The 20,002-nt window shown below is 36.8% G+C and overlaps 1 protein-coding gene across 1 annotated transcript in view; it reads right to left on the bottom strand.

Moving 5' to 3' along the window:
• MYO3B (myosin IIIB) overlaps positions 1-18,560 on the bottom strand; it is a 173,754-nt gene extending 155,194 nt beyond the window's left edge. The window contains exons 1-6 of the mRNA XM_030241751.2: positions 18,554-18,560; positions 18,321-18,357; positions 6,862-7,045; positions 5,289-5,423; positions 1,975-2,079; positions 1,614-1,713 (exon numbers count right to left, since the gene is read on the bottom strand). Of these exons, the coding sequence (XP_030097611.2) occupies positions 1,614-1,713; positions 1,975-2,079; positions 5,289-5,423; positions 6,862-7,045; positions 18,321-18,357; positions 18,554-18,560 (568 nt within the window). The remainder of the gene's footprint in view (positions 1-1,613; positions 1,714-1,974; positions 2,080-5,288; positions 5,424-6,861; positions 7,046-18,320; positions 18,358-18,553) is intronic.
• Positions 18,561-20,002: the final 1,442 nt, after the last annotated feature.

Here is a 20,002-nt window from a genome sequence, read left to right as displayed (position 1 = left end):
CACAGTTCTTCTGCAAAGCAGGACAAGATGTTTCAAACTGACTATTGGGAAAATGAGGAACTGAGTTTGATGTAAGTGACCCTCCAGCATCACAGAGAAACACAAGCAGAATCAAGAATAACTCCAATTTGATGTCATTCAACTGTCTCAACTGCAAGTCCCTTCTCTTCCTGAATCCCTTGCAATTTCACTATTTATCTGTTTAGCAGTAGGGAACACTCAAGATTTAAGCCTCATTTTTTTCTGAGCCTGTCATATTTTCTAGTGCTACTGTCCTAACATAAAAAGTAAGAGAAAACCCCTGAAACCTAAATATAGAATCAGAGACACCCATGGGGCACCAGAAAGATTGGGAGTCTCAGTTACCTTGAATATGCCACTTGGGGTTAGAGCACACTGGTCTGTCTTTATGGCCTTTAAAAAAGCCAACTTTTCCCATAATGGAGTAAAAACAAAGATTAGACTGCCAAAATTCCCCCAAATGAGAAGGGATCTTCCTCTCTTCTATTAGGTCAGGGACTCACTCCAAGTTTTGCTTCAGGTCATACGTTTCTCCTAGCACTATTTTAATTGCTGCCTTTACAATTCAAAATAATGAAATTTTGTCCCTAGAAGATACTGAGGAATCTCTTATGTGACAACTTATTCCAGCATCTTCAATACATATGTGTGGAAAATTATAATACCATGACATCACCAGTACACAATTTTCTTTCCACTGCATAAATTTAATATTTTAGGATTTTTAAGAAAAATGATTTGCAGATATTTTTGACATATCATTCTACCCTACTCTCATTTTGTGAACATTTTTCTTTACCTTCATGCACTGCTAAACAAACATATCATTCATTCACTATTTCCAGTGGCAATTACCTTATGCACTATATGGTTTCATTAATAAATCATATTACTAATGATCTGCTTCTGTTACTTTTAATAAAATTGTCCACTCCCTTGCATACATATCTGAGAGACAAAAGTTTTGGTTGTTTTTTTCCTTTCTAAGTGCACATTCAAAGGGATAAAATTTGAACTGACTTTAAATCTATTGCCGAGTGCCTTTCTTCCACCCTCCCTCCCTTTCTCTCTCTTGTTTCTTATGACGTATCCAGACTGGCAATGCTCAAATCTAAGAGCAATAATCACTAATTAAATGGATGTTGGGTTTTGGACCCAAGGGACTATTTTACCTTCTGCTCAGAGGGGAAAAAATATGCTTAAGGCTATCAAAAGCTATTTCAGAAAGAATGTTTCCTTTTCATATGCAAAAGACAGAATATCTAAATTTAAATTAGGAGGACAACTGCCCTGAAACTGACATTTCTTCTAAAATGCAAAAGAGCTTTATAAATAAAACGCTAGGTTCAGAATTTTAAAAATCATTACATTCTGTTTAAGCTTTTAAAAATTAAAACTCTATTACTGATTTTTAGTTTGAAGTTTTATTCTTGCTGTAATCACATTCCTTTTGCATTTTTCCTTCTTAAAATAATTCTGAGTATGCTTCTGAAAAAGTCTCCCTGCGACACTCTGCCTTCCCAGGGGAAAGTAAACAGATGCCTTTGGCTAAACTGCATGTATCAAGAAAACAAAGGGGAAGTGGTCATTACCAAAGTCAACGAGCTTGACTCCACCTTCTGTTGTCAGGAGAATGTTGTTCCCTTTCACATCACGATGAATGATCCGGTTATTGTGTAAATGCTGAAGGCCCTATATACCAGCAGTAACAAAAATAAGTTTATTCCCTTATTTAAAAACAATTACCCTGCTATTAGGGAATGTAATGAAGAAAATCTGCACGCTCTACAGAAACAGCTGTCCACCACATTACATGCCTTTATACAAGCCCTGCTGTTATAACAGCCCATGTAATATTGTTCACATTACCACACTCTATAAATGGAAAATGAATGTATGCAAAAAGTGAATTGCACCCTCTGCTGTCATTACAAGCCCAATGAACATCCTTACCAAGAGAGCACCATATAAGATGTATGAGATTATAGCTTCATCCAATCTTCGGCCACACTTCAGCAGGCCTTTGACAAGCTCTGTGACAGAACCTCCGTTGCACAGCTGGAAAGGGGGGAGGGGGGTTTGAGGAGTGAAAAAAAGCAAGTCCTCAGTTACTCAATATACTTGTTTATTCTATAAACACCTACCATGCAAAACTGTGCTACAACACAAGTCTGGGAACAACAGAACTCCTTTTATTGGCGATGTTAATGTAAATCATAGCAGCTTGAGTAAGGGGAGGGAAGAGAAAATGGAAAATTATGTGTCATTTATAAAACACAACCAAAAAGAAAAAAAATAATATGAACAGGACTGTATTTCAAAAGAGGATTCATAAATCCAATTTACATTATTTGAGTATTTTCACAATACATGCATTGTCTTTTTGAAAAAATCCTTCTGTGCAAAGGCCAGACAGAAAAGATTGATGCTCTTGATAACCGGGAAGCAACAAATTAGTCATTTTAAACTTTCACTCCATCAATGCTCCTGATGGCAGGCAATATAAAATAGATAGAAGCCATATCTCTATGTTCAGATTTGATGCCATATACTGTCAACCACAGAGAAACATTCTAATCTAGAGAAGCAGCTTCTTGAAGCATTTTCTACTAATAGGCTGCTAAACATCAAAAGGGGAGGAAAAAAAAATAAAATTAGAATCTTTGAAAATATGTTCTCATCCACACCTTAAGTTTATTGTCCATACCATTCTAAGCAGGTATTGATATCCATCCTTTCTCCTCTCTTTCCTTTAATTACCTTGATATTCACACTTGTTTGACCAAAAAAGAAAAAAAGATGGGAGAATTGACTGCCTTTCTTTCAATGAATTTTCTCTTCTAAGCTGGTTTTAAGGATGGCCAGCACCCTTACCAATGTTCCTGCCAGAGAATCACATGCATTTCAACACAAGTTCATTTAACATTATCAGTTTAAAATACCACAGCATAAATCAGGAGAATAGTATGAAGTTAAGATTTGCATCTTTCAAATGGCTTTTATGAAATCTGTGTATCAGCTCAACCACTAATTTCTGTTATATGCTAATACTTTCCTTACCTTATTACTAATTTCCCCTTGCATCAAAAAAATTTTCACTAGACTAGAAGTCTGAGTTAATGGAAAAGGACCTTGAAGCAAAATTTCATCACTTAAAACACTGATAAGTTCTGTAGGAATTTGGTTTTATTTTTTAATTCATTAGCAGGGAATGTTTTTCTTATATTTCATACATTTGTGGGAGCATTCAGGTCAGTATCAACTATCAAATGTATTTACATGAAACTGCATGTTTTCCTTCCCACGGTTAACAATTTGCTGATAAGTCATTAAGCTAAAGTTTTCTTTGTAGCACTTTCATTGAATTAAATGTTCTGTTTAGGCAGACTATAGCCCACAAATAAAATATTTAAAAGTATACCCTTACTTAAAAAAAAAACAACAACAAAAAAAAAAACAAGATGGTTGCAACTGAAAAATAATACAGACTGACAGCTGTTTGGTAGGATATGGTAAATGAATGCCTGACTCAGAAATATATCCCACAAACACTACTGCAGCTGTCTGTGACACTATTTTTGAAACTCAGCAAAGACCTTGAACAAAATGAATCTGAAACCTTCATTACCACTTTACACTTAATGGTAATACTTTAATACGTGGAGAGATGCACATTTATATGAAAAAGTTGAGAAGTTTGCTTTACAGTTGTCCAAGACTTGCATCATCATAAAAATACTTAAGGTTTCCACTTTTGCCACCCTTCCTCATCACAAGATTTATCAAAGTAAGTTCCTGCTTGTAGTGAGTAAGCACGGCAAACCTGTGCCTAAAGGAAAAAAAAAAAATCCACCTTTTTATTACAAATTTTGGAAGTCACACATCAAATAACTGTATTTCATCAAAGGCTCAGGGATCAAAGTCTGAATACTTTGTATATTCCCTTTGACTGAAAATGAGTCATTAATTTATAATATCACAAGTCACTGTAATGCATGCATTAATATGCTGTAAATTCCAAGGCAAGGAACAGTTTGGGTTGTCCGATAAATTCTTCCATATAAGGAAAACACATTTTTTATAATGTCAAATTTCTTCCAAACTTTGGATTATGAGCACCAAAAGCCACCTGAAATGCACATACTTAATTGATAAAGTACACACACTTACAACTTGTTCAGATTCTACATTCAGTTTTATTTCAGAGTATATGATGGTTTTGTTCCAAAAAATTCTGTCATTTGGCACTTGAGGGAACTTTAAAGACAAGACTCCTTTATTAAAAAAGAAAACACAGAGGAAACCAAGCCCAAACTCAACACGAAGACAGCATGCATACAAAAAAACCAACACCAAATCAAAAATACTAAGGTCACTTTTCAATTGTTACTGAAATTTAAGAGGAAATACATTCAAAAGTTGTCATTCAAGCCACATACTGCTCCAGTACATAAAAGTTAGATATTCTGTTGGGATTCCACAATTTGTAGTGGAAATAAAGATTCCCCATTCAAGAACTAGGAGTGGAATTTTTAAAACAATCAATAATTAAAAAGGGAATCCTAGGTTTTGGCAGTCTAGTTATGAGAGAAATAAATGCTTGAATGGTTTGCCTGTGCAGAGTTCTGCATGAATCAAGCCTAGAAAGAAATTCTCATTTTACAACCACCTTTGGCAGTCACTTAACTTTGGTGGAAACAAGACCACCAAAATACATTTGACATTGTAAGAGTACTGACTGGCACTGAAAAAGAAGAGTGAAGAGAAGGCATTTCTGTTCCTAAGTTTTTAACAACAACCAGCCCCTAGTTTAAAATTACCATAAAACAAGCTTTCCCATTACATTTTCTCTGTTCACTTTTGCAGTAGGCAGCTTTTTTGTTAACTACCCTCCACGTCACTACTTCATCACTGTTTACATGCCCCTCAAATGCTTGAGTTCTCCAAAAAGTTTAAAAAAATGTCTTATCTAATATTTCCTAAAAAAAAAAAAAAAACCAAAACAAAACAAAACAAAAAAAAAACTGCTTATTTTGGAGACAGAATGTCTCCAAATTCAGACAGAATTTCAGCAATTCAAACAGAAATTAAATTCAAGACCATTTCCTATTAAACATATTTTGAAGTTTGGATGTGATTTTCAACAGTAGGCTACGACATATCATCTATCATAAAATCATGAAAGCTTGTGACTCTTTTAGCAATAACAAACAAAAATCCAACCACATATGCTACAGTAAGAAGTAATATTGTCAAAATGTTTTTACCTCAAGTACTAGCCAGAGCTGTCCTCCCACATATTGATCTGCTTTGTAAAACATTCCATAAAATCTAACAACATTAGGATGATTGGGAAGAAACTGCAAAATATTATATTCAGCTTCAATTTCTTCATCTACATCCTAAATAAAAAACACAAACATACAGAACATATAAAGACAGTGACTCCAAATAAAGCAAGAACAAACTCTCATGGATAAAAAGAACTAACTTTTCTTAGTTTGTACTTTTAAACAGTTTTACTTTAATGCAGCTAAAAGTACACTATACTGGACATTTAATGCATATAGAATTGTGTTACTTGTGCTCTTCTTATATGTAACAAAGTGAAGTCTGTGTAAATCAAGCAGTTTTTCTTCGGGAATTCTTTCTGTACGTAATATATTTAAAAAGAAAAATAAAAATTACAATTAACTCTGCTCAGTTGTCTAGGTAAGAAATTTAGGCATGTATGACTTTTAACCTGTTTTTAATCATGCATGTTTTTAACATGTGAGCTAAATGTAAATACATGAACCTTTGATTTATTCCTTTTTTTATGGTCATCAGATAGGACTAAACAGAGAACCATTTCACTATGCCTCAAAGTGGCCATCAATAAAACCAAATATGTCTTATGAGGAAAGACATACACCAGAAACAATCAAAGGGAGACAAAACAACCACCCATGAAATAAGAAAAGGTTATTCGGTACTTGTTAATGAAAGAATCCTGTGGCAATTACAAAATAATGTTTATACCAGCACACAGGCCACAACTCAGAACAGTGCTTAAGTGCTCAAACTTTCCTCATTTCTGCACAGACTTGGCTATTAGAAAATTTAAGCCCGTGCCTTCCTCATCAGATCCATAGAAGAGAAAACCACAATGAATTTCAGTAGTGGTTGATGACAGAAACATAACATTTTTTAGCCAATATTTTAGCCCAGCCTTCATGATCAAACTCCAGCTTGATCCAACCTGAACAGTTAAATTTTCCATTGAAAACTAGGGCCTTGGTTCTCATGGGAAGCTAGGCATCTAATACCCACTAAAACCAGAGCTGGCACAGAACTACCTCTGAGGATCTGGGATGTCCGTTTCTCTTTTTATCTTAATTAATGCCTCACACTATTATCTGCTTATAAAAGGTAACTCTAAAATATTCTAAAGTTCACAGTGTTTCTATGATGTGAAAATTAATTCTTTTAGGGAGTACACAGAATAAAACAAGAATACCAAGGTTAACTGCATCTTGTATTTTCCCTGCTACAGTGGGCCCTGTAAGGAATGCCTCCATGCCTTCTCATGATTTGCATGCTCCAAGCAAAGATAACTAAATTTGTAGCAGAAGAATTACACAGATCTAAAACAGAAACTAGGCAAATGCTGTCCTCAGATAAGATGATGAAATTTTAAGTTGTCATTTAGTTGCTGGTACTAAACTCTTTCTGTAAATGCATTCTGTAAAATTGTTCCCTTCTGGATGTTCTCAATATCTTACACGTTTCATTTACTTTTCAAGTTTAAGAATTCTTTTACATTAACATTGAAGTTACAGTTTAACATTTTTTACTTACACTGACAGGATCCAGAATCTTTACTGCTGCCAAGCTTCCATCTTTCTTATTAGCAACCTTATAGACTTTACCATAAGTGCCTTTCCCAATAGTCTCTATAATTTCCCAGGTATCTGAGGGATCAGCTAATGATTCTAGTCCAATCATACTGGAATTATATTGAAACAATCCATACAATGGCTTCCTGCAAAATAAAGCAGATATACATACAGTGGGAAGCCCTAAGTAACTTGGTACTACTAAAGAAGGCACCTTATGATAAACAAATCAAATATTGTCCTAATTTAAGAAGAAATACAGATCAAATCACAAATGACAACCAGACAGAAATGTAAGATCAGTCACTCAATGGAAGAAAACACTGGAGACCGCTTCTCTTTCCTTACTTTAGTGTATTATTTGCTTCAAACATTGTCCTATATGCAGCACCATTCTAAACACATTTTCACAAGTTCTAACAAAATCTATCCCTCCTTCTCTTCACTGTAGTCTTAACTCAGAAAGTTTGATAAGTTTTGTGTTCGGACGAGGAAGAAGAAATCTAAGACAGATGTAGGATAAACTTTGGAAGAAAATAACTGCAACCTTACATGAGTGACCTATTTTCTGAAACCAGCTTATCTTATATTGGATTTCTGTCCTGCTAAGCATATCAGAATTCTTCAGCACCGAGATAGCTTCCTCACAGGGAGAGCGTATTTCAGCCAGTGCTGCATAGAAGTGTATACTCCATGTACTGGTTTTCATGCCCAGTATTAGACAACAGTAGTGTGTGTAGTATCTGTTAGCTTAAGGTGCAGTCATGGAGCTACAAATAAGTTGGCTAAATCCTAGCAGCTTCGCTTCATTAATGCTAAAGATTGTTGTGACACTAATTGATTCTGAGCTTGATCTATTTATCAAGTCTTTTACAAGCAGGAGCTGAAGAATTAAAGCCACTACGTCACTCACATAGAGTGAGCAATAACTACTTAATATTTTGAAGGGATCTTCCTATTGTTTCACAATATACCTTAATTGTATAATACAATCAATCATAATTCATCACCATAATACTCCAGTATTTATTTTACAGCAGTTTTATTCTAATGCAGATTTTAATAAGAAGAAATACCCTTTTTTATCCATAAGAAAAATAATAAACTAATAATCATGATATGAAGAATCTCTCTTAGTGCAGACAATGACTTCTTGTTTAAGGTTTTCATCAGTGAGCTAGTTGTTATGCATTACCAGCTTGTGTGCAGTAGCCTAGCGTGACACCAATTTGCATAATTTCTCTCCACTAACAGGCTTCAAAAATAATAATAGGCATATGAGATAGAATCCATTATTTTAAACGTATTTCAGCCACTATCTTCAAGGAGCAGTTATCAGAAGAACCTCTATAGAATTAGGTTTAATAAATTATAAATGTATTATTTGGGTTATGCTTTCTGGGCCTATGGCCATGTATGTTGAATTCTGTAACAAAGACCAAGGCAAAACCACAAAGCAATTGGCTTGACATGTTCCCAGACAAGAGGCAGGACTGGGATACTAAGCAAATTTACAGTTGATATAAAACTGGGAAGAGCTGCTGACTCCCTCAAAGGCAGGGAGGCCCTGCAGAGAGACATCAACAAATTAGAGGGCTGGGCAATCACCACCCATATAAAGTTCAGCAAGGGAAAGTGCCAGGTTCTGCACCTGGGATAGGGCAAACCTGGATGTACGTACAGATTGAGGAATGAGGTGCTGGAGAGCAGTGCCACAGAGCCCTCTCTGTGGGTCTGGTCACTGGCAAGCTGGATGTGAGTCAGCAGTGTCCTGGCAGCCAGGAGGGTCAGGTGTGTCTTGGGGGCATCAGGGACAGCATTGCCCGCCAGGCAAGGGAGGGATTGTCCCACTCTGCTCTGCTCTGGGGCGGCCTCAGCTCGAGTGCTGGAGGCAGTTTTGGGCACCACAATGTATGGTGTTAAACTATAGAGAAATGTCCAAAGAAGCACAATGAAGATGGTGAAGGCCTAGAAGGGGAGCTGTATGAGGAGCAGCTGAGGTCACATGGCCTGTTCAGCCTGGAGAACAGAGACTGAGGGGAGACCTCACCACAGGTCTACACCTTCCTTGTGAGGGGAAGAGGAGGGGCAGCACTGATCTCATCTCTTGGTGACCAGGGACAGGACCCAAGGGAATGGCCTGAAGTTGTGCCAGGAGAGGTTTAGGCTGGACATCAGGAAAAGATCTTTCACCTAACGGGTGGTCAGGCCCCCTGTGGAACTGGTCACAGCACCAAGCCTGACAGAGTACAAGAAGCATTTGGACAATGCTCTCAGGCACATGGTGTGACTCTTGGGGATAGTGCTCTGGAGGGCCAGGAGCTGGACACAATGATCCTTGTGGGTCCCTTCCAACTCAGCATATTCTGTGATTCTGTGACTCTCTAAAGGTAGCTGGACAATGCCAGTATGCACTGCTGCTCACAGTGAACTTGAAAATCAGTTAGGATTATGCGGCTACAGATAAAAAAAGACAGAGAGTGATTAACACAGAAGCAGCTCAGAGCTGTTATACCTGTGTATGTTATTAAATAATGCTTTATTCTACAGGGAGTAACAAAAATAACTTTTTTTTTTTTCTGATCTGAACCTGGAAGAGACCTTACCACTTGTTATTATTAACATAAAGCAAGAAGAATAATGTCTTAACATACTGACTGGTGGACCTTTTGTTATCTTCCTGGCTTATGCATTTCTACACTGGGAATACCAAATAATACTGCTGCAATATTCCAATTCTCTCAGATAGTAATCCAGTACAATGTCTGGCCTTATAAATTCAAAGAGTAATTTAGACTTGGTCCACTTTACTACACATTCTGATATATGGTCATCAATAAGAAAGATTTATCTTTGTCACACAAGTCTCCACAATTGACATTTAGGCCTGATGTCCACTAGTACAAAAACACATCACCAAAATACTCAGCTAACCCATTAAGTGAAAAGATACAAGCACCCCAGGAGAAACAATAGATGCCAATACCAACAAGAGCAAAAATTCTCAGAGCTTGCTCCTGTCAGCTATTTCACACTGAGGAGCACTAATCAATTTCAATTCCTACTGATTCAGGGGATTTGAAGAAGATTAATGCCTCCAAGAGCTGAGATCTTGAAGAGAAACAATTTAATAACAACAAAATTGTCCATTAACTTTCAGAATAGAATTTAAACACAGAATAAAGTACCAAACTAACCTCTCCCCCAGATTAACTCTTGGGTTGCTGCAGATGGTCTGGAAGAAACTTAAGAGAATTCCTGAACTTAATTTACAAAGAGAAAATATGACAGGTAAGAATGCTGTATCACACACCAGGTACAGTAACTATGACCTAGAATAATCAGCCTTTAGCAGTTCAATAGCAGCTATTTAGTTTTCTTTTATACATGCTGTTCAGTTTATGTAACAGCTCTGTGTTCAGTACAGTGAAGTTTCAGAACTCAAAAGAGAAAAACATTTTGTGATACCATTTAAAAAAACAGAAAAAGAGGAGATAAAATAGTTGTATGTCACCACAAGCAGTACTGAACCGAGATATCAGTTAAGGAAGACTAAAAGTAGATTAGATTGCACAGACAATATGAAACAGGATCTACTGTACTACATATTAACAATGTTTCACCTTCAGCCATTTTCTATCACTTCCTATGACAGTGGGTCATCTCCCCTCTAGTATGGATACCCTTTGCAAAAGCCCTAGTTCTTAACTTATTGTTTAAGTAGGGAGTACCTGCTCAAAGAACAAAGTTTGAAGCACCATCTTGCAAAAGCAAGATGAGCAAAACAGAAACTGACATGATCCAATTAAGACGGATATCTTTATATAGTGTGAGTGATGTGGTGCAGCGAGGATGCTCCTTTTACATGACAGCATTACAAATAGAGCCTACATTTCAAATACAATCCTAAGAGTTCAGAGAACTCTTGACTAGTACTCACCTCCTGTACTGCAGAAATCATATTTTATATATGCTTCAGGTTCTATTTACAAACTAGACAAACTAGTACCTTCCAACATTGAAAGGTGTCTCCTACACAGACATCCCAAGCTACAACTCTCCACACATTATGGCAATGTCCCACTACAACAGCCCTCTCAGAAGTCTTCTCAGCTGTTGCCAGGCTCCAGTGCAGAGGCAGCCCCAAGGTTTGCTGTAAGTGTCCCTTGAACCTCCAAGCAGGTACATTTTGGCTACTCTCAGACACGTGACTTTGCAGACTATCTCAGCCACAGAGGCTTGCTGGCAGCTTCTTCTCCCATGCCTTGAAACCCTCTCCCAGCTCCACAGCAAGGGTATTTTAAAAGATATCTGTGAGGTGAAATAAATATATGCACAGACATAACCGGGTTTCTGAAAACCCCTTCAGCTATTGCAAGGAACATAAATAAACAATAAAAACAACTGACATCTTTCAGTCTCAGCTTCCTGACATCTCAAACTCTTCCAGCTTTTAACTATAACCAGGAGTTCCCAGTCTCTCATTTCAAGCTTGGGTCATTTACTGTGAAACACATTTGCTATTTTCTAAATGCCTCCTCCTGATCTCTGCAGCATGCTGGCTTTTTGTGAAAAGAGAGGCTCATTTTCCTTCAAAATGGCTGATAAGAATCCCCTTCTTCTAACCTTCTGCCCTGCCTTGCTAGGTCATTCCTCTTCAAACACGCTATGTGACCAAAACCTCCCACTGAGGTTCAGCATCCCACTTTAAGTTTAAAGTTTGATAATTGATTTGTCACACTGAGTATTCAATTCTTTATTTAATGCCTCTCAGTCATCAAAATTTAATTTTTCCTATTTGTTTTCCTTTTGTTCTTTTTTTCTCTAGCTTTTGGCAGGTGCAAAGTTTATTTCAACCAATCTACAGAAGCAAAATAATATCAAATAAGGCAAATAAAACCACATTCAAAATAATGCTTGTAGTCTGATAGATTTACACAAAAACCTTCCCAATGTCAAAGAAATTACATATTGTATATAGATTCCTTGAATTGTCCCAGTTGTCAATATATTTTTACTATACTCACATTTCTGTAAATGGACTTTCTCCCATCACTACTCTTCACATAATGGAAGGTTTGTTACCCAGCTTAGAAAAACAATGCTTGCATCAATAAGATATTCCCTTGAGGGCGTTTCAGCAAAAAAAAAAATATTGTGCTGCATTTTTGGAAATTGCCATATCTGATTTATATCCTTTTGTTATCAATTTTACAAAGGTAATTCTCTATAATGAATTATTTATTTCCTGTAGTAATAGACACCTGAGATAGCCATAAATATTTATATGTTCAGTTAATTCACTAATGAAAACTGAAGTAATTCTAAAATGGGATGTTATCTCAGAGGTATAGGGACCTAACAGTCTGCTCAGCTTTTACATTAGTGAAGACAATCACTATGTGGGAAGCAACAGGAGGTGGAAGAAACATGCTCCTGAAAGCAGTACAGTACAGTCCTGGTACAGCAATGGACTAAGGTATCAAGACAGAATATCTTTGTGTGTATATCCCAAAAAAAAATTCTCACTTGTCTCTATCTCTGTTCTTCCAATTTGTAAAATGTGTGGTAATATCCTCTAACCATATTCCTTTGCAATCCCCAGGCTTCTCACTAGCATTCCAGAAAGATTCCTCTTCAGCAATGGAAATATCTCAGACAATTGGTTTGTCCATTGACCTGTGCAACTCCACTATCTTTACAGCATCTAAGAAATATTTTGGGTTGCTGGCTGCCTGCAAGCAGTTCAGTACCACCTATGGATTGCAAGCCTACAGGCGCAAATTCCTTCAAGTTAGTTGGCTGTTCTGGTAGCACCCCACGTCCAAACCAGGTCAACATAAACAGCTAGAAAAAGAGTTTATTTACTTCATTCATAATAGGACAAGGCAGTTTACCAAGGTTTGCAAAAGAGCTTTTAAAAATCCTCTCTCCTAAAACCTGATTTCAAATTTAATAATTTTCTTTCTTCTATTAAATAGACAGTTTCTATAGAATCCTGGCAATTCAGTATGTATTATTTAACAAAATTAGTCTTTGCCAGAAATGATAAAATTATTCTGATTTGTATGTCTCTGGAATTCATGTAAGAGTAAGATCAAGTTTGAATGCTAACAAAGTATTCTTCTGCCTAATGAAATATTCATACTCATTTGTCATCAAGACTTTAATAAGAAGGAATACAGCCTTCTCATTTCTGTCTGTAAAGGACTAGCAAAGATCTTTCCTTCATTGAATTCTGAATGTCTCCTGAACCACTCCTAATACTTTCCTTTTCCTGTACAACTCAGTACCATATGATGACTCCATATTTCAGGTAGAAAAATAAAGTTTATATACATGCATCACCCAAAACTTACAGTAGTTTTTCACCACTAAAACTTCAAGCTACCATTATATTTTCCACATCTTTCCAGATGTATCATTAAGATCAGAAAAATCAGATTAAATAAAGAACAAAAGCTACACCACAGCATAGGGAGGCAAATACAACAAAACTTTAAGACAGCTTTATCAAAAACCATACCTTGAGAAAATGTCATCATTGCCATCTTCTTGTCCACAGTATAACTTTGAAGCCTAAAATGCTGTTTTTTTCATTTCAGTTCTTGTGTAACTAATCAGATATCAAAAGATGTGCCCCTGGACACAGAATTTTTACATGTGGAAAAATCACCCTAATTTAAGAAGGGGGAAGCAAGGTGTGGATTCTTCATCACAACTTTTTACAGGGAAAGCACTTAATCTGATTTAACAAGTACACAAAATTGCATTCTCAGGTGTTCCTCGTATATATCTCACCCCCAGTCTTTCAGTCTATCATAAAAAGCTCACTCACTTTCCAGCTCAGATGGTAGATGAATTTTCTGCTCCAAAGGCCTTTTGGCAGATTGGTCAACAGGTGTTCTTTTCACAGCAGCCAATTTGTTGCTATGAGGGAACATGAAACCAAACACATTTTTTTGGGAGTACTGCTGAATTCTGTGAAGTTCCCAGCTGAGCAACCTTAAACCATCAGAAATCACCATATTACCACCTTTTGCCCAGTTATTAAACCAGTTAGTTTCTCTGTATTACAATATCTATTATTACAGTCAGTCACCATAGCCCTTCACTCTTGAAACTGGAAAGAGGTCAAACTATCCCAAGTGAGAAGCAACTTAGCCTTACATGAATCATCCACATATTTCTTTAGTTTATCATTAGCTGACTTCTGCAGAGCCTCCAAACCTTCTGCCAGGATATAAATTGCTTCTGGAGCTGTAAAACAAACATCAGCAAGGGAGTTGGACTAACATCACTTTCCTACATATTAGCAGTTGTTAAATTCAAGTCACTTAATCTAACACCAGTCCTTCCTCCTCATTTGATGATAATATACATGGTTGTTCAATAGAGCAATCAGTTTAGTTTTATAATCATTCTTCACTAAGACAGTGTTTCACCACAAACCATGAAGCATCATACTAGATATAGCTTATAAGCAAATGTCTTGCCTTTTGGCATATATAAAATGTTCATTACAAAACAATGTAAGATCAAAAGCTGAAAAATATCCTTTTAATTTAACTAATGGGGAATTTTCCTCATTAACACGGTTGAAAATTATTTTCAACAATTTTCCAAAACTAAAAAAAAAAAAAAAAAAACAACCTTTTAAATCTTCTTAAAGATACACTCTTTTTCCTTGAATTCATTTTTAATCACAGGAAGTTTTCTGAATTATGTACTATATCTACTGTATTTATCTCATCATCTCTCCTGGCTGGCCTCTCAGAACCATTAATTCAATCTGCTATAGCTGCTCATACCGCAGATGACATTTACGTTAGGTTTGTTTCCTCAGAAGAAAATATATTGGAAAAGGTAGTCTGACAGGTCTTTATATCCATTTCACAGGCTAAACACAAGTTATAAAGAGCATTCATGTAACAACTGACAGAAATTATGAGAGAACAAGTGGAGACAACAAGATGTGCACCAAACATGCCTTCTTCTTTCAAGTGAATTGGAATTTATCACATCTATCATTCATCCTTCCAGTAGGTTTAAAATAACAGTGCAAAATATACACCAGGAGACATGAAAATGGCCATCCCACTCTACATGTTTTACAACTCTACTTTATGCAGGAAAACTGCAATCAAAGGCAATACTACATTCTTTCACAATCAGAAATAAGGCTTTTAATTTTTTTTCCTTTCAGAACAGATTTTATACCAATTCTGTAGAGCAAACAGTGATGTATCCAATGGACATACTACAACATGACAGGATTGTCCCATGGCAGAGAGGAGGTCAGTGAATATTATCACATCCAGACTGTCCAGTAACATATTTACAGATCAGAAATCTGAAGAACCCTGAAGCAGAACAGCTTCCACTCTCCATATACTTCCAGGTTTAAACACTTTTTTAAGGTACGGGGACAGGGAATTTTGCAACTATTTTCCCATTTTCTGTATAAAACCCCCTCACCTATATGGAATAACAGCTTTTAAAAACGTTTTTTAAAACAAATACCTCAGTAGGATGACAGATTCTGCAAAATCTGCAGTGAGCTGCTAAGCATTTGCACGAAAATAATTTTCTACCACCATCAGCCAGAGTCTTGGTATCTTCAGAGGACTTCAGGACACCTTAGTCCTATAGGCAACCTTTACTCTGAAAAATCACTGCACCACACTAAGCCACTTCTCCATTCCCATTTTTTCCTGTTCATAGTAATTCTTATTTTGTGTTAAAATTTTGTATATATTCTGTACATACTTACAAACAATAAAAAAAGGAGAGAGTGAAAGAGAGAGGGAGAAAGAGAGGGAGAGAGAGGGGGAGAGAGTTACTGAAAATGTTTGTCCTGTCTGCCTTTCAGGCCCAAATTAATCACAGTTCATTTCTACCCCTCTGTTCATGCCAGGCTGGGTAACAGAGAATAGTAAAAGAAGGAAGACCACGGACGAGATTTAGAACTCTCAACAGCATTGGTCACCAAAGACTAGTAGAACAAATTATTCTTACAGTGAATTACCATGAACCATTTCCCTCTTTCTGTCACACTTGCACAATGCCTACGCTGAGGGCAGAAGTAGCAGAGAACACTACTAGAAATCAGGAAACTTTTCACCTGGAAGAGTTCAGTAAATTCTGCTTGTGCAGAAAAGTATTTAGGAAACAAAACAGCGGATGGGATTTTTATTTTTCCAAGAAGCAAATGAAAAGACAAGATTCCCTTTGGGATCAGGACCACTCTTCTAACTCTATACCTACCCAGGAAATCATGAGTGGAGACAGCAATCTTCCAAACTGTTTTAAGCAGCATTTTCTGTTGTTTCAGATTTCAGTGCCATGAGAAAACGTTCCTTAAATATTTCCACATTTTCCTTTATTAGCCACAAAAAAGTGCCAGAGACACCTCTACCTTCTTCTACCTATTTTTGCATACAATACATCATTTCCATATGAATCTCAAATCTCTATTTAGTGTCTGCTTACAGCTGTACTTAAGCTGCCCAGGGTAAAATAAGTGACCTCCCCTTTGCAAGATACCTCCCCCACTGTAGGATATTATAAAGCCTTTACCAAAACATTTACAATATGCTGCTTGTTAGTGACACAGAGTCCTCCTAATAAACTGTTCTGCAAAAAACCTCTGTCTCCTTAAAGTCACAAGTAGAAGACAGAACACCAGGAATAAGGAGATGCAGGACTGCAGTTAAAAAGCTCTATTTGAGACCTGCACACCAGGGTCCAAATGTAAGAAAGAGGAAAGGCTGGGAAGACAACTACAGTAAGGCACATCTGCATACCTACAAGTTCAGTACAGCCTCTATTGTAGAGTCAGAACTGTGTCAAGGACAGAGTAGAAGATTTACTTGGTACTATGAAAATCTAATACATCTTGGGCTTAGAGCAGCCTTACTAGTAAAGGGATCATCACTGCACTCCACAAGATCCTCCACATAGTCCCCAAAAAACATTTATATGTTTTCAAGTTACAAAGCATTTTGGAGAAGAAGCTGTGGCATGTACTACAAATTAGTGCATTCTATAGATTTATCTATCTTGCAAAAACAGCTTTGTCAAGGACACAGGCATCTGCTAGCTAACAGGACTCAAACCTTTTATACACATGGATAACTGTGTATCTCTGCAAAAGCTGTGCTAATCTAACGAGATTTTGTCTTGCAAGAGTGAAGATCACCTCGGTGTGACACTGCCAACTGTCTTGTCATTAGCTCCACTATCACGACAACTTAAAAAAAGCTGTTCTTGTTACTATACACAAACATGCAAGAATTTTGGGCTTTTTTAAAAAGAGCTAACACTTACAGTGTGCAAATCCTTAGCTGGAAATTGTTACCTATAGCATTAATATTTCAGTGAATTGATTCTGCTTTTTAAAATTTTTGATAATGAAATCCCCATGTTTCATTTCACAATAGGTTGATACTGACAGGGCCATGAATTCTGATGAGAAAGAAAGGTAACCGTTTTATTTCTTTGGTAAAGAACCCAAGCAGGAAAAGGTATACCATGAGTCAATTCTTCAGACAGGAGTTATAACGAAAACAGTACAGGCCACACTCTCCACAATCCATCCTTTCTTATTGTACCAAGGTTGTAAAAGCTTATTCCTCCTCCAATACTCCAGGCACTGCCCCACATCACAACTATCAACACTACAAACTCATAAGTCCAAACTAATAGCCTTTAAGGTGTGGTTTACAACAATCATTCTTTTGAAGGAAGACAACAGGTAAGGCCTGTAGAAACTAAGCACTGAATTTCCTTTCAGAGGTGAGACTGAAGAGTTACCTAAAAACCATATCTAAGAATTTTACCAGTCACAGAGATTTGTATTTCATCATGCCACAAACCACTCAGTTCAAAAGTCTCTCTTCAGGAAGTAGTTTCTGAATAGCACTAGCAAGAGAAGGGGGTGAAAAAGCCCAAAACTGCATGGGCAACTCTGCCCTTAGGGAATGTTCACAAATGGAATTACACCTCTAGTGCAACCTGTCAAGTATAGCTGGGCTGTTACAGAAAAGTATGGGCATACAGGAAAGTATGAAAGCCTCATTGCAAAGCAACATCAGTCAGTAACTGTTAGATTGAATTACATGTTCTCCATAACTTTCACAGTGTTCTTGGCATTAAGATGAAATAAGGAATCAGCTATTTTGCCCAGCTCACTAGCTTAATTTCATTACATGAGAAACAAAAAAAAACCAACCAACCAAACAAAAAAATTAATAAATACAGCTCCAAGCAGAGAAACAGTCCCCAGCTACCAGCTGACATCTCTAAGACAATTATGACGTTAGCAGAATGAGAAAAGAATTTGTCTATTTTGTGGAAGTCAGAGCAACACATTTAATTTTTCTCCAGGGTGACACAGATGATATTTAAAAACTTTCTTACCTAAACTGGTTTGCTTCAGGACTTGCTGCGTTCTCATCTGTTGCAACAAGAAACAGAAAAAGCAAAAACTTGACAGATCTCAAGACACTTGAGATCTCTGGCATTTTTCCAGACATTTCAAAGTAACAGGCTACCCTAGCAGTTGTAACAAACCTGACTGCATTATAATTCTATTCCAAAGTTGACTAACAACAAAAGAGAATAGGTGAAAAACTAAAGGTTGAATTCCTTACCTGACATAGCTCCTGTTAGCCATATGCTCAACTCAGCAAAACGTACTATCTCTCTGAGCAATAAACCTAGAATAGGCAAAGGCTGAATTATTTACAAGAACATGAGAAGGCCTTAAAAGCACACGATGAATGAAACAGAAATACAAAGCTTACAGTCTGATTTAGTTTGTAAAGGAAACTTAGCTCAGTTGATCTATTTTGAACACTAAATAGCTCATGGAAAGAAGCAGGATGGTGTTTTATTGTAATGCAGGGGAATGGTGAACACAGCCCCTTAAACTGTCTTCTTACCAGTCTCTCACAATGTAGAATAGAAAAATCTGATTTTTATTAAATGGTGGTTGTATACATTCCCATTCCACTGATCACCTCTCTTTTCAGTCATTAACTGCTAATGTGCTTCCAACACTCTATTTTGGCCTCCAGCTTTTTGTACCAAACATTGTAGATGTGCTCTTCAAGCAACTTACAACTGCACTGACACAGTATCTAGGTTCATACTGTATTTCAGTTTTAAAATTGGGTCATCCAATTAACTTTTAATATGGCACAGCACAGCAGGAATGAAAGCTACAGATATCTATGCAAAGGCTGGAACTTCTTTTACATAACTTTGTGTCTTTGAATACTGCTGATAGCAAATAGAAAGTGCCAATGAACATAAGAAACCTTGCCAGGACAAAAGGAGATATTGACACCAATTTATCTTCCCAAGAGAAAATTTTCTAGCTCCTCTGTATTCTGTTCTGCAGAATTCTTATTATCACTTTCAACACCATGAAGTAGACACTAATGAATAGGACAGCATTCAGAAAATTACATTATCTGTCCAGGCACTTCATACTGTTCCATCTAAATGTTATGTTCCTAATTCTAGGGGTGGGAGACACAGGACTCATCTTAAGTATGCAAATATAAATATCCACATGGAAGTTGGACAGTTAAATTGACATTCACAACAATGAGAAACAGGACCAGCATATGAAGTCTGGAGGGAAGCATCACTCAGGAAAAGAAAGTCTTTGTCTACATGGTGCCTCTGGGAAACTGGGATCAAGAGATTTAACTTCCTTACTTAAATACTTCCCCTTACTTGGAATTCACCTTTCTTTCTTATACCTTAATGTCAACTCCCTACAGGTTTGAATCACAGGCAGCCAAAAGCAAAGTGGCCGGTTCCCACCTTTAGACACAAAGGAAGCTGAACAATTAGTTCCTGAATTGCAGAGATTAACATTAGTTCCAGGTACATACAAGGCAGGAAGCATGTGTTCATTAACAAAGATACTATCTGCTCTATAGAGTCGACCTTGCTATTTAATACACTATTTTCAGTCATTGCACACAATGTGGGAATAGTAATTCAGCTCAGATTAAATACAAGTAGATTTTTTTTTTCCATCAAAATGCCCAGTTTAATATATTGTTGAAGTTTTCAGCCATGAACAC

Source organism: Serinus canaria, chromosome 7 (genome assembly GCF_022539315.1).
Source record: "Serinus canaria isolate serCan28SL12 chromosome 7, serCan2020, whole genome shotgun sequence".
In the NCBI taxonomy this organism is placed as follows: domain Eukaryota; kingdom Metazoa; phylum Chordata; class Aves; order Passeriformes; family Fringillidae; genus Serinus; species Serinus canaria.
Note: the sequence above shows the minus strand (reverse complement) of the source record. Positions and strands in the feature narration are given on the sequence as shown.